Here is a 16,508-nt window from a genome sequence, read left to right on the forward strand (position 1 = left end):
GACATGAGTAGACTGAAAAACAGAGACAAATAAGATATAACTGTAATTTGAGATATAACTAATGCACTCTACAATCACTATCCTTTCCTTTATGAATATAATGTTGCAAAAATCCTATTACAAATTCCTCCTCTTGAAAACCACCTCATAAGCCTCAAGTACACAGAACCTAGCACATGAATCAGTATGGTTTACAAGCATGATCCTAGGTTTATGTGATTACAACATGAAGTTTCATATTTCATTTTTGCAACATCTTGCATCTTTATAAACTTAGAATCCATTGCCTGAAAGCTTTCCCATGGATTATAGTATAATCCACAAACCAGTTGTGTTAACCTTAGAGAGATTAGCCCTTAACCCTTTCAATTGACATCTGCATATGTATGCTAAAAGGGTCATATTTAATCTTATACTTTTCTTATGTTGATAGACATACCAAAGAGCATTCCATGGTAAAATGTCAGAAAATCCTTGTGCTCAGTAAAAGTTACTCCACAGATGCAATGTGTTTATATTCTCAAAATTCGCCTTAATTTGTAAACCTGAAAGGTATAAAGTTATGCTCAGTACTGTCAAGTTTCAAACACAGATAGTCAATACAAAGATATGCATATTCATGCTCAAGGATAAAGCTACCATAGTTTAAACTTTAGGTCCAACAGAAGTAATTATTTGCTATTACTAATCTCCTATATTCTTCCTAAAACGACCTTCTCTGAAACAAAAAGCACTACAACTAATAACATTAATTAAAGTTAGAGTACTGCAGAAAAAATAACATTAAATGAAGTAAATATAGTTACAATACAATTTGATTTTTATAAAAAAGGTGTTTTGTTGTTGCATATAAATGAGAGCAGAGGTAGTACAGTTTATATTTATAAAAACTAATAGATTTTAATAAATTGGAAAGGAATGAAAGTCCCTGTATGTAGAGTTGGATATTTATTAAAACAAGTGCTAAAGAAATTCTGTGCTGAAAGGTAGATATGGTTCTATTATCCAAACAACACGGTTATTTTTCATTTTTTGCTTCAACATATTACCCCTATAAGATCTTAAAATTTAATTAATGCCCTATTATATCCACAGTTTCAGAAATCACATCACTTTGAACCATATCTATATACAGATAAAATGACTAGGCTTTTGGGATCACAATTGTGGCCATGTTGTAGGGGAAAATTTCAAGGAATATTATATTCTAAGATTGTAAGAAAAATTCATTCCTCATAATTTTCCTCAGACATTTGAGAAGATACCGAACTGAAATTTCAAAAAGGTGATGGTATGAATCCACACATCAAAAGAGAACAATAATGAAATCCAAAAAGGATAGTGTTGAACAATATCAGATGTGATTAGTTTCTCTCTTCTTTTTTCTTATTGGTGATAGCCAATGAGACCAAGTAGTGGCTAATGAGAACTTAGAAAAAATGACTTCAACTTAGATAGATTTCAATTATTTGGTTGCATAACTATGATAAGTAAATGGTCCTTGGGAATAAACTAAAATGTAACAACAAAATGATCAACCTGAGCAGTTCTGCTGGGTAGTGACAACTCTAAGCAGTTTCGAAGGCCATCAACTCTGTCAATAGTCAATGAATTGGTTGCACACATTAAAGATAATTATCCTTAAAAAGGCGAAAAGATGAAAAGCAAGAGTTTCAAAGAGCATGAGTACCTTTTGCTGATAGTTTTCAGATAATACTGGTTCTCATTAAGTTTTCCTTGACCGCCATACTTTATTTCATCAGTGTTCATAATAATCTGCACCATCAAAAAGTGGCAACAAAAATTAGTTCTCCCTTTGGAAGGTCTGAAGTAAAATGATTAAGAAGTTTGGCCTACAGAGAGATTAAAATATGCAAAGATAGCAATGCATGGATAAAAACAAAAACAAGTTTACAAATTTCACAATGAAATGAAACTTACTTGATACTCCCCAGCTTCTTCTACACCTATGCTATAACTGTCGTAGGACTCTGTTGGATGAAAATTGAAAATAAAGACAAGAGGACCTCTGATGTAAGATATGACCTGCAAATAATGGTAGGGAATACTTTACCACATACATAACATTGACACAAGTTCGCTTGGTATGATATTAACAACATAAATATATAGCACAAATACGCCATTGGTTTGCATATATAAACAGAAGAAAACATCATACACAAATGAAGAAAAGAACATATACAATTGAACTGTCACTAAACATGCCAGAAAGTAATGAAGATGAAAACTAGTCACTAATTATCCTAAAGGGAAAGGAATGAAAAAAAATCAATATACCATTGAACTATCATTCACATGGTGAATGTTTGGAAAACCTCGTGAGAGCACTCTCTGATTTTCATCCAGCTTCATCATGTCCTAGAAATAATTTCATTGCTTAGCATTAGCAAGTAAGCCATAATATTATAAGTTAACAGTCACATTAGTAAAGTCCATCGGATAAAGATACAAAAATAAAAATATTAATGAAAATAAATAAACAAATAAAAGTGGTGGTAAAAAGATCTTGAGAACCCATTATCGCACGTGAAAGGAGGGGGAGGGGAAATCAGCAGATTGTGTTGTGTTGTGCCTATGGTGTCCAATCTCACACCTCAAGCTCATGTGGACTTTTTCCTTTTGGAATAGTGCATAAAACACAACACTAGCAGTTTATACTGTTTATGAATAAAAAATTATTTGCAAACTCTATCCATTCATATTGATGCAGTTCAGATTAGACCAATTCAATATTCCAATTACCTTCCAAGAACACTTTTGTTAGAATATAATCAGCTGTTACAGATTTCTTGGAGATCAACCGTTACATAATCTCAAAAAGTAGTATGATTGATTCCTAATTATTTGGTGTCTTTGTTGTAATTGGTTCTCTTCAATAGTATAAATACATATTGTGTGGTCTACATTAGACATACAATACATTCAGAACATACACAATTCTATAACTTTTATAGCAAGAGATTATTAGATTACCTTATCAAAAGAAAATAAATCACGGTGAACTCCATCTTTGGCCAAAAGATCCCAACAACGATTGGCAAGCAGATATGAGTTGTTGTTGCTTGATGATGGAAATTCAACTCTCTGACGAAGGAAAAACATCAATATATTATCATGGTCACAAACAAGACGTATATGTCCATATATAATGAGTAATTCTCACCTTTGGATGCCCAAATTCATTACCCATGAAGTTCAAATAAGCACGGCCACCAATTGTTGACGTGATCAATTTGATCATCTAACCAAAAGTGAAGAAAATTAATAAAGACAAAGAATGATAAAAGTATAGGAAAAGTCACCACACATGATACATATCTACCAGAAACAAGTCACTTCTAATATAGAAAAGGACATAAATTTGGGAAAAAAAAAAAATTAGAAACAGGACCTCCAGAATATTTATGCAAACCTACCGCTTATTTACAAATGTTCTAACAAACAGGCCGGAAACAATTTTATTTTCAATTTCAAAATCCTTGTTTACAATTCTAAATAGTAAATTTAGAGGATAGTGAACAGCATACTTTATGCAGCGAAGTTCCCCTCAATAAAGATTCCTTATAGTGATCTGAATTCTCATCTATTTCGCCGAACAATATTTCTGCAAATGATCGCCTTCCAGATATGGACTGGCAGAAGAAAAAAGAATTAGGCTTAAAACAATATAAAGAAATAAAGCTCATAGTTCTAGAAATTGAAAATGTGAGTTACCTGGTTGTGATTTTCAGCGTACATAAGCATCTTATCCGCATATTCTTTATTTGAAACTAATGTATTAACAATCTACAACATTAGAGGTAGCAACAACTAGAATTTAATAAAAGAACATGACCAACCAAAACATTTCATTTGATGAAAGAATGATAAATTATGCTCAAGTGTACAACCTTAGTCATATTCCATTCATGATCAGGTACACTCTCAAGAAAAGTTGACCACATATAAGGCACGGAAAGGTTGACATAGTAATCAAATCCTAATCCACCTTGAGAAGTTGGCTCACATAATCCCGGGTAAAATGTTGCCTGAACGATAATGGATACAAACATTATATTATATTATACAAAGCAATGTGATGATCTCGGGATAATGACTGCTTAGCTCTCAAAAATATGCACCTCAAAACATGCAGGCACAGGAAACTAGAGGAACAAATGCATATCAATAAAGAAACAAGAGGAGATCAATGAATAAATGCAAATCATCATGTACACGTTAAGAAGATACATTAAATAATTAACAAAGCACGTTTTCAGAACCCCCTCCACCCCAGAGAAAAAGGAAGAGAAATGTTCATCTTTTTGAATCATGACAAATGTTCATCTTTTTAACAGGTTAGCCTACTTTATGAGCCTTTTTAACCTGAAAACTAAGCCTTCTCATAACTAGGTGGGGCCAAAAACATAGATTAAATAATATGAGTGACATATATGAAAAACCATTTTCTTTTGCAAACCCATTTAGAATAAAGTCTCTTACACTAGTTACTCCAAAGTTCAGTTTAGTCTTCCTTCATGCCTTCTAGTCACTCTATCTTGCTTTTGATCATATGAGAAACCCAACTAGCTAGCATTTTGGAAGCATGCACATAGTTCCAATTCAACAATAGATGCCTACTTTTTTTTCACTCTTAAGAATTGTGACGCACATAGGTATACAAAAGCATCCAAAATTGTAAGTAAATGAAAAGAACAAAAATACTTACATCCTCCGCTATTGTGACAATATTTGGGTGAAGATAATGCAGTATCTCATTGGCTAGGATAAGATATACTTGCGCATCCTTGTCAACATATTGGTTGCAATACCTGAATGAAACTAACGTTTGTAATCAATACAATTTTTAATGTCATTACTTATCATATTTTAAAACCAATCTGAGTAATACAAATCAGTTGACTTGACATTCTGCAAAATGTCAAGTTGTATTACAACAAGGAGAAACAAACAAAAAATTGACAACCATACAAGAAACTTTAAAGAATAAAAGTACAATATAAATGCCTTCAGAAACAGGATTGGGATTCAGGCAACGTCTTGGAACTAAAATATCTTTGTAAGAAACTACTAAACTCAGGTATATTTATCCATAAGAAGCAATAACGTTTGAAAAGGCCTTACTCCTCCAAGTCTCCAGTAAAAGAAGCAAAACCATTGTGAGTGTACAACATAGATGAAACTGAATGGAACTGTAAACCATCAATCTGATACTCTACAATCCACCTGTTCAAATATCAGTTCATGAGTAATTTAGCATATGTCAAATGATGAAGCAATAAAAAATAATAAACAAAAAAGAATTATAAAATAAATAAAGTTCTGTATAAAATAATTAACTAATAAATCAATCAGGTAGAAAAGACAATGGCTTAAAGAAAAAACTACAAGTGTACTCTACAACACTGACTTTGCAATTGCATATACCAGTTCAAGTTTGATACAAGGAAATGCAGAACATCAGGGTCGCCATATTTGAACATTCTGGTTCCCCAAAATTTGTGTTGCCCTCGTTTTCCTAATCAACAATGAAAGGTGAAATCAAAAGTGGTATTTACAGGTATTGAAATGATAGTAAAAATTAATACAATGTCCTCTTAGTAAGGAACCAAAAGAAAATATCATACACAGGAAACATATAAAACTATCTCATCTGACAACAAAAACATTTGTCCAAATAGCATGGCTACGCCTACTCTGTTAACAGTTTTACTGTAGTCATCTAAAAGAATTTAAAAAGTAGAGATGAAATTTAATATATCAATAATTGACATCATATAACAGAGGAAGCATCATTCCTCATATAACAGAGAGTAACAAGGGAAAAACTTGCATGTGACTAAATGAAGAGGTTTCAACAGTATGAACAGGTACCAGTACGAAAAAAACAGTCATTTGATCCATCAAACAATGATAATCCGACCATCTCATCTGCTGCTGCATATGAATGGATAATTTCTAAGAAGACGAGCAGCCCTAGTCCTGTGCAGTTAAAGGCAGAGTTAGAAAAATAGTCTATTGCACAACAAAGACAAAGAAGAGACTTTTGTCATTATATATTATACATTTTTTATAGTTATAGCCTTTACTGCAAAATCAGGAAACATATATACTGGTGCAGTTACCATATATGGTTTACCTTGCTTTTGTTTCTTGTCTTCTTTTAATTTAGACAAATATCCAGTTAGCCCGATGGTCTCAAGTGAAGCTTATCCTTCTATTGTTTTGTTTCTAATCGATATGGGATCTCTAACAGTATTGAAGGAAAATAATTAAACACTCTTTCTATATCCAAATTTTAATGTTAACAATTAAGATTAAACTATACTCACTATAAAGGTTTTGGGGGTGTACAGGATGTTAAAAATGCCTGATATTGTGCTATTTCACACACGATTTTAAACAGTTTGAATTTTTCACTTAAAACTTTTAGAACTAGAAAAGTGAAAAATTCAAATTTTTTCTTTTTTTTTTTTAGTTCTTTTAAAATGGGGTCGAAAAAGGAAAGTGGATTTTTCGTGGAACTAGAAAAAGGCAATTCAACTTCCATCCCCCAAATTGTTAAAAAACAAAAGTTCTTTTTTTTCTTTGAATTTTTTTTGTTTTCATTACATCGTATTTTAGATTTATGCCAAGGTTTTAGACGAAAAGGAAATAATATTTTTATCTGAATCCCATCTGTTAGCCATTTTTGCAGAAACTCTCTTTCGGATAATTGAACGCCGTTATACGTGCATTTAATATATATTTCTCTCTTCCAATCCATATAATCTTCAGACCATTCTGGAATTTGAAAAAATAGTATATGTTGAGAATAAAGAAGATAGGGATTGAGATTAATCTCCCTTGTGTATAAACCACACATAGGGTAATCTATTTATAATAGAGAGAGGTACAAGTAAAAAGAGTAACTGAAAATAAAAAGATTAAATAGAAGATATTGTTTGATATTGTGGTTATCAATATCTAACAATATCTTAATAATATCAAACTATATTTAACACTCCCCCTCAAGCTGGAGCATACAAATCATATGTGCCAAGCTTGTTACAAATATAATCAATTCTAGGCCCCCGTAAAGACTTCGTAAAAATATCTGCTAACTGATCACTTGAGTTAACAAACTCAGTCTTGATGTCTCCAGACATAACCTTTTCCCGAACGAAATGACAATCAATCTCAATGTGTTTAGTCCTCTCATGAAAGACAGGATTAGAGCTAATATGAAGGGCAGCCTGATTGTCACATACAAGTGTCATTTGAGTAATATCTCCAAATTGTAACTCTTGAAGCAATTGCTTGAGCCAAACAAGTTCACAGGCAGCTGAGGCCATAGCTCTATATTCTGCTTCTGCACTAGATCTTGCTACAATACTCTGTTTCTTACTTTTCCACGAGATCAAGTTACCACCAATGGAGACACAATACCTAGATGTAGATCTTCTATCAGAAGGAGATCCTGTCCAATCAGCATCTGAATAGCAAACAACTCTTGTATGGTTATTAGAACCATATAACAATCCTTTTCCAGGAGATTTTTTAATATACTTCAAGATGCGAATGACTGCATTCCAATGATCTTCACATGGAGAATTAAGAAATTGGCTTACCACACTGACTGCAAAGGAAATGTCAGGACGAGTAACGGTAAGATAATTCAATTTCCCAACCAATCGTCTATACTGCTCAGGATCAGATATAGGCTCCCCCTGATTTGGTAGAAGTTTAGTATTGGGATCCATGGGTGTATCAACAGACTTTGAACTCATCAATCCAGTTTCCTCCAGAATATCCATGGCATACTTTCTTTGAGATATAACAATACCATCATTGGACTGTGCCACCTCAATACCCAAGAAATATCTGAGTTTGCCAAGATCTTTGGTCTGAAAATGGTGACAGATATGTTGTTTCAACTGAGAGATGCCATGGTTGTTACTCCCTGTAAGAACGATGTCATCAACATATACTATCAAGTAAACACATCCAGCACTCGAGTGTTGATAAAAAACAGAATGATCTGTTTCACACCGAGTCATACCAAATTGTTGAACAACATTGCTAAACTTTCCAAACCAGGCCCTAGGAGATTGTTTTAGGCCATATAGTGATTTGCGAAGACGACATACCATCCCAGAAGACTCCCCCTGAGCAACAAACCCAGGAGGTTGCTCCATATAAATTTCCTCTTGCAAATCACCATTGAGGAAAGCATTCTTAACATCAGTTGATAAAGAGGCCATTGTTTAAGAGCGGCCATGGCGATAAATAAACGAACAGAAGCCATCTTTGCCACGGGGGAAAAAGTATCTCCATAATCCAACCCAAAAATTTGAGTATAACCTTTGGCTACAAGACGAGCTTTGAGGCGATCAATAGTACCATCAGGTCCAACTTTGATAGCAAACACCCACCTGCAACCAACAACAGATTTCCCAGACGGCAACGGGACCAGTTCCCAAGTTCCACTATTATGAAGAGCACTTAATTCATCTGCCATGGCCTGACGCCAACCAGGATGGGCTAAAGCGTCACGGACAGTTTTTGGAATGGTCACAGAAGAAAGAGAGGAAAGACATGTATAAAAAGGTAATGACAAGCGATGATAACTCAAAGCAATATAATGGGGAGAGGGATTACGGGTAGAACGCATACCTTTTCGGAGGGCAATGGGAAGGTCAGACTCAGGTGTCAGAGCCGGAGGAGACAGAGTAGTTGGCACTGGAGTGGAGTCACATGGTGGTGGTTGTGATCGATTACGGCGACTATAAACCTGAAGAGGTGGTGGAGGAGTAGGTGATTGTGGAGCAGGAACCGAGGGTGAAGAAGACACAGTAAGAGGGTCACAAACAATAGGAACGTTAAAGGTATTAGAAGAGTTGTCAGGATTGGATGGAGTCAGAGGTGAAGATTGACTCTTAAAATAAAGGGAGAACACATTAAAGGTGACATTTGCAGACACAAAATAACGGTTAAGAAAAGGAGAAAAACATTTGTATCTTCTTTGTGATCTTGTAAACCCTAAGAAAACACACTTATGTGATCTAGGAGAAAGCTTGTCAAGACCAGGACTAAAATTATGAACAAAACATGTAGACCCGAAAACTCTTAAAGGTAAGGGATGAAGAGGTTCATGAGGGAATAAAATGGAGTGAGGTATGTTATTCTTTAAAACCGAAGAAGGCATACAATTAATGAGATAACAGGCAGTAAGAATGGCATCACCCCAGAAATGTTCAGGAACCTCGCCATGAATTAAAAGAGTGCGAGTGGTTTCCATAAGATGTCTATTTTTACGTTCAGCTACACCATTTTGTTGAGGGGTATAAGCACAAGAAGTTTGATGCAGAATGCCGTGAGAAGCCATAAATTGTTTGAAAGAATGAGAAAGATATTCACGGCCATTATCACTACGCAAAACTCTAATAGAAACACCAAACTGAGTTTTAATTTCATTAAAAAAAGATTGAAAGATATGAAATAATTCCGAACGATGTTTCATTAGAAATAACCAAGTGCATCTGGAGTAATCATCAATGAAAGTAACAAAGTATTGAAAACCTAAAGTAGACTTAACGCGGCTAGGACCCCAAATGTCAGAGTGAACCAAGGCAAAAGGGGACGAAGCATCACGTGTGACACTACGAGGAAAAGAAGTACGAGTATGCTTGCCTAATTGACACGACTCACAATCCAAACGAGACAACTTGGACAAGGCAGGGACAAGCTGTTGTAACTTGGCAAGGCTTGGATGACCAAACTGAGCATGAATAAGAGAGGGAGACTCCATAACTGCACCAATGTGTGTAGAGGGACGAAGATGATAAAGACCATGAGACTCATATCCTGTGCCAATCACCTGCTTCGAACTCCGATCCTGTAAACAGACAGAATTGTTGGTAAAAGAAACAACACAATCAAGAGAACGAGTTAGGCGACTGATGGACAACAGGTTAAAAGGAGACCCAGGGACATAAAGAACATTATCAATGGTTAAAGCAGGAAAAAGTTTAACAGTGCCAACACCATGAGATGAGACTCTAGAACCATCAGCGAGTGTAACAGAAGGTAAAGGATTAGTAGAGGATAAAGAAGAGAACAAAGATTTGTTACCAGTAATATGATCAGTTGCTCCTGAATCAAAAACCCAAGGACCAGGAGAAAAAGATTGAGTCAGACCAACAAAAGATGTACCTGTGTGAGCAACAGATGCAGTGGAACTAGAAAACTGTTGATCCTTATACCATTTGAGAAATTTGTTGTACATAACAAGTATATCGGATGAAACAGAAGAAAGTTCAGAACGGAAAGAGGCAGCGGAAGACGCCATAGAGGAACTGGAAGACACGCGGCTTCGAATGCGGCTTCGAATGGCGCGTGAGGGATGATCAAAACTGTATGGTCGCCGGTCGGAACTAACACTCCGGCGACGACAACGGTGGTGGCGACTCCGGCGACGGCTCCGGCAGCGGCTCCGGCGACGGCTCCGGCAGCGGCTCCGGTGACGGCTCCGGCGACTACTCCGGCGGCGGCGCCGGCAGTGGCGCCGGCGGCTCCGGTGGCAGCAGCAGCGGTGGCGGCAGAGGTGGAGGCAACGATAGCGGAAAAAAAAAACCTTAAGCTCTAGATACCATGTTGAGAATAAAGAAGATAGGGATTGAGATTAATCTCCCTTGTGTATAAACCACACATAGAGTAAAGAAGATAGGGATTGAGATTAATCTCCCTTGTGTATAAACCACACATAAAGTAATCTATTTATAATAGAGAGAGGTACAAGTAAAAAGAGTAACTGAAAATAAAAAGATTAAATAGAAGATATTGTTTGATATTGTGGTTATCAATATCTAACAATATCTTAATAATATCAAACTATATCTAACAGTATGCTCAAGTATCTCATGTTAAAATGCATTTAGTGTTCATTGGTATTAGTGTCAACGTAGTTCCAGTCATTTAATATTAGCCTAGGAAACAGTCTCTACTAAGTCTATATAAAGAGGATAATGTACAAATCTCGCGTAATCTATGTAATATATGCATTTGACTAAAAAATAAAGCATTCTCATTCTCCAAATATTCTGTTTCTCAAGCTTTCTAAATCCCATATAAGCATCAACACATTTCTATACCAACAACTTTAAGGATTTTGCTAGGTTGGATTTATCAAGGAAAGAGCAATCCTTTTGAGTTAATATTTTCTTTCCTTCCTCTTTTTATTTTCTTCATTAAGGAGGATTACTGATCCACCTGCGTTTGTGTCCCCTTTCAAAGTGAATTATTGTTTTATGCACAAAACAAAAAAAAAAAAAGACATAACTGAATTCAAAGGACATATCAACTTAGATCAGCATCTTAACACATTTCAGCTCACTAAAGTTTCCTTTTGTCAGAATGGCCAAAACACACTTCTAAGAGCAAAGAACTTATTAATACCTTAAAAATCAACATGGTCAGTTCAAGCAATAAAAAGAAAACCAGTACTGCATAAAAATGCTTACCATGGGCCTCATCAACTAATCGCTTGAAGTCCTCAGGAGTACCATATCGGCTACTAACAGCAAAATAATTTGTAACCTGCACCATCGGATCAATGTTTGAGCATGTCACTAAAGGTTAGAGTGGCAATAAAATTCTAACAAAACTTATAAACAGCTATAAGCAGCATGCCAGCATGTACGAGGTGTGCACATAGTTTGTGTAAGTGTCAAGACTTAAAAGATAAAGCATGTATGCCTTTTGTAAAATTCATACACATAAGTTACTACAATCTTGTCTGTCAAAATGGCATCCGTTAGAAGTGGGTTTTAAGCCTAACTCAATCTCACAAAACCGGCTTGTAAAGTGAGGTTTGCACCTCACTTATATATTAGGAAATTGTCTTATCTCTAGTCGATGTGGGACTTCCAACATCATCAATTACTAACAACTTTGTCGTATATTAATGTTTCATAGACTTAATTGTAGTTTTGATCTCTATTTTACAAAATCTGCAAATTTGATCCCTAAAATTATTTTTCAACCATTTTAGTCCCTTAATTATTAATTATCCATAACTTTGGTCCCTGGGTTTCCTTTTACACAATTTTTGTCACTTAAATAATTTTCCATAACTCTCTTCAAATTTTAGTTTTAAATCAACTTACATTAAATAACAACTCTCTAAGTTGTTACCTTTCTCAATCCTGTAAAGAACCCACCAGTATCACACGTTAAATCCCAATTTCATTGTGTCATGTCTTAAGTAATAGAAGGTCGCTGGTAATTGAACAGTTACAAATAATTAAAATTAAAGGATCAAAATTGCATAAAGAAAATTTAGGGACCAAAATACAAATAAGCCTATTTAATAGCACTTAACTTCATAGATTTATTAAATAATTCCCTGTATTCTCCTAATTCAAAAGTAGTTAACCTATAATAGAAGTGTCGCATGCATGTTTGAACCCATGACACTAAATATCCACAATAGTAACTTGAGAAACTTTAAAAGAATCTTAATCACTATACAATTACCATGAGAAAAATAAGTAAGAATTACAGCATTAACTTACTCTGTAACCAACAGTAAAATAATCCTTATGTTCAACAATTCCAATCAGCTGGATGGCATTGTATCCAGCTTCCTTAATGTAAGGAAGAACCTGCATTTTTTTTATTGAGAATGTATTGCAACAATAAAAAATCAATGGAGTCAATTACAAATATAGTCATCGAAGATATGCATAATGGAATAATTATAAATTCCAACAAAAGAAATGGGGGAAAACCTTGTCTGTGAAATCACTGAATGAGGATATTTTTGGTTCAGAACCACTAATTCCAACATGAGCTTCATATATCCGCAGGGATTTTGGTACTTTCGGACTTCTATTTTTCCACTTGTATGCTTGCTCAGGGGGTGGTTCCCAGTGAATTGCATAAGCTTGCCTCCCATCAACCTCTTCAATGCATTAAATCAGCATCATTGATACATTCTTATAACATAAATCAAAGGACCCCATCTCCATCTTCCAAAAAGAAAGTGACCAAGGTTCCAGACAAATTTTTCCATAAGCACTTCAAGGAAAAACTTTAAGAAAAAAAGAAGTTTCTCCATAAGCTAAAATTAGTTTATACAAAAGTTACAAATAAAAATTTAGAAACATTATGTGGGAGAACTTGAATCAATATGCATACAATTATGAAAAAGCTTATTTCATTTTTTTCTTATATTTCTCTCTATAAGTACAAATAGAAAAGCTTGTTCAAACAAATCCAGGCAATCATACCTTTTTCTTCTTTTTTATGTATTTGGGTATAGCATTCTGCATTTATTGGCTTTTCATAAAACTGAACATAGACTCAGTTTTTAAGTTCTATTCAAACCCCAAAATTGGCATTAATTGAAAAAGGAGTACTATATAACATAGGATAATGAACATAAAGTTAATAATAAGGAAATGGTGATAATATATGAATTTCTTTCAAGGGCATACATTTGATCACCTACTGGGACAAGGATTTTGTTGTTATGAGGTATAACTTTTATACTCAACATAAAAAATTCCCACGTCAAGGAAGACCTGAACATATCTTCCAGGTCCAAGGTGTGTTTTAGTTAATATGTAGGTAGATCTTTACAAAAGAAACAACCATAAGATACTACACATGACCAAATATAATTCTAGTTTATATTCACAGACAATTAAATTACTTCCAAGAATCCAGATAAGATTTACCTGGCTGCACATATGTAGCCCAAGCAGGCACCCTCTCCAATGGTCCATTAGGAGTGTTGAAGTAGACTCTGTACTTGCTACCATGAGGAATGGCAGGACTATACTTTTTCATCCAAGCCTTCCTACCTTTACGTGTCTCAAACCAGTATGCTATAGGAGGTTTGAGTGCACGAATTTTCTCGTGCCATTCAGGATCAACTATAACATTATATATGTCATACTCCTTGCCACTGTCCATTGCAGCAGTACGGGAAGGTCCATGCTCTGCTGCCCATTCTTTGTATCTTGTTTTTGGATCTTTTATGTTTGGTAAGTCTTCCATGGTTTGAGGTCCATTAGGACCAAATAGCTGCTCATATAACTTAACTGGCCCTTCATAACGATTATTTGGGTAACGGTTTTCTCCTGGTTCCCAGTACTGCTCATTTGCTTTCTTTAAGAGCTCTTCCACAGTGACACCACTATCCCCTTTATCATAATCATCTACGTAGTTATACATTTGAAAATAGTATTTATCTGGCTCTTCTCCCTCTCTCAGCTTATCTTGAAGAATGATAAACCAATATCCATAATCGTCATGACCAAAGTAATGCTCTCTTGCACAATTTTCTGTAGGTGACCAATCATTGAAGTCACCAACAATTGCACAATAGCGAGCCCCTGCATTTACTTGCTTGTCAAAAACCAAGAAACTATGGACACAATAAGAAATGGTTGTAGCTGAAAATTAACAAGATAAACTAAACTACACATTCAACATTAAGATTTTGAGAATTGGAAAGAGCCCAAAAGAAAAAAAAACATAGGGGATAATGTCAAACCTGGAGCCCATTCCATATAATCAACACGATGTTCTGGATGACGATGCATTCCCAATAATTCAAACCTGGACCAATCATGCAAAGATTTGTAAAATAATTAATACTAAGTTACTAACAACTACTTCAAATATCATAATTCCATGGCAACAAATTTCAAGAACACATAAGGAACGTAATATACATCACATTTATTTTTCAAAACTATGGTCGATGGAATTGATAAAAGTTAAGATGCTAAAACGGAATAATGTAGCTCATAGCTGAGAGAACCAAAATTAAAAATTATGTACCAAATTACAAGCTTAAAGTTACATTATAATGGAACTAACCCGGAAGCTAGAATCATGAAGTTTTCGTGCCGTTTCAAAATTTCATCTTTAATGTCCTTCAATACTTTATACCTGCAAAATCCAACAATTAACATCTTATATCTTATAATGCCAAGCATCAAATTTCCAATCCATCTAGAGGCAACAAAAGCTGTCCAACATGTCCATCTCATTCACTTGGACAGCAAAAATAAAAACAATATAGTTTTTTCGCCCATTTAATTAACAAATAAGTACCTTAGCCTTACTTCATATACTATTCTTAGTCTCAATTACCCTCTTTACTTAAACCAAACTTCCCCAATTCTTTTGTAGGAACCCTGAACAAGATGTTCCAAAGAAGGGATTTGACTTTTTCTTACCTGAGGAAGTCAGATTGAAGAATGAAGTCAGTGTATGTTTGAACGTATGTTGGGATAGCTCCAAAAAACTTTTCCTTTCAAAGCAACAATTGTTCCTTTTTGTTTTATTTTGTGAGTTAGAATCGGAGATGAGCATTACAATTTCTAAATACACTCTACCAACTTTTCTCCAAACATAGCCTCAGTTCTTCATGAAAAGAACCAACATGTGATATCACGAACACACGCCTAACAAATCATGAATGTGCTGAAATATCAACACTTAATTTTTTTCCATTAATGATTAAAACTACTGACTTTACCATCACTAATACTAAAAGAGCCTAAGAAGCAGAGTGTGAGTGTAACACCATGTGAAGAGAGTGTCATCACCCGACTCCTAAAAAATCTAACTTTCCATCACAAACACTAAAACCAAACACCCCAGAAAAATCAAACAAAAATTCCACCAAACACGGCCCAACTTTCATTTTAAATTTTCCAAATTTCATGCCTTTCACGGAGGAACAGGGCAAACGCTTTGTGGGAAATGCCACGTTTGGCGAGAAAGCCAGCAGGGTCAATACCCTTTTCTACATCATCACTTGTGGTTTCGGTTTTGGCCTCTGTCCGGTTCTTCTTCGGGTTTTGGCGTTGCTTGGGGTTCTCGGAAGCAGCACATGCCGTTTTTGTAGGTGTTCTTGTTCTGCGTTGGAAAGTGAGGTTTAGGGGTTTGGTTTGGGAGGGAGGGAAGGAGGTGGCGGTGGTTGGAGGGAAGTAGAATTTGAATGGGATTGAAAGGGCTGACATTGTTTGATTGAGATAAGGAAGAAGAACACAGAACACAGGATGTTCTGTGTTCAGTGTTGTGCTGGGTCTTAAGAGAGGTTTTAGAGTCCACACTTGGCAATAATCTCAGGAAAATAGAAAAGAATATCTTCTGACTTTCAGTTTAAAAAGTAATATGAAATGAAGAAAAAATTATATTTACATTTCTACCTTCTATCTAGAATTCATAGGTGTGATATACAGTAAAATTTAGTTAAGAGTGATTAGAAAATTGATTGTAAACTATATTTTTAATATTTAATAGAAATATATTGAGTTAAAAAATTATAGAAACATATTATTAAATACCAGCGAATACAAGCGTGATGACGCTATGTATTTTTTAAATATAAATAATAATATGTTAGTAGATGATAATTGTATAATAATATTAAGTTAATATATAAAATATATTTATATTTATTAAAATAAAGTAAAATGAAT

General features: G+C 34.8%; 1 protein-coding gene across 1 annotated transcript; it reads right to left on the minus strand.

The window, feature by feature from the left end:
• Positions 1-24: 24 nt before the first annotated feature.
• LOC114188992 (1,4-alpha-glucan-branching enzyme 3, chloroplastic/amyloplastic) lies at positions 25-16,147 on the minus strand. Its single transcript, XM_028077687.1, has 21 exons — positions 15,751-16,147; positions 14,896-14,967; positions 14,567-14,631; positions 13,746-14,405; positions 12,795-12,967; positions 12,579-12,668; positions 11,526-11,601; positions 5,899-6,006; positions 5,452-5,542; positions 5,149-5,250; positions 4,733-4,835; positions 3,915-4,052; positions 3,739-3,810; positions 3,552-3,656; positions 3,188-3,265; positions 2,998-3,108; positions 2,302-2,382; positions 1,942-2,046; positions 1,691-1,776; positions 1,540-1,594; positions 25-545 (listed from the first exon to the last, which is right to left on the minus strand). The coding sequence occupies exons 1-21, from the start codon at positions 16,044-16,046 to the stop codon at positions 513-515; spliced, it is 2,700 nt and encodes an 899-aa protein (XP_027933488.1). The 5' UTR covers positions 16,047-16,147; the 3' UTR covers positions 25-512.
• Between the last annotated feature and the right edge of the window lie 361 nt (positions 16,148-16,508).

This window comes from Vigna unguiculata, chromosome 6 (assembly GCF_004118075.2).
Source record: "Vigna unguiculata cultivar IT97K-499-35 chromosome 6, ASM411807v1, whole genome shotgun sequence".
NCBI classification, from domain to species: Eukaryota; Viridiplantae; Streptophyta; class Magnoliopsida; order Fabales; family Fabaceae; genus Vigna; species Vigna unguiculata.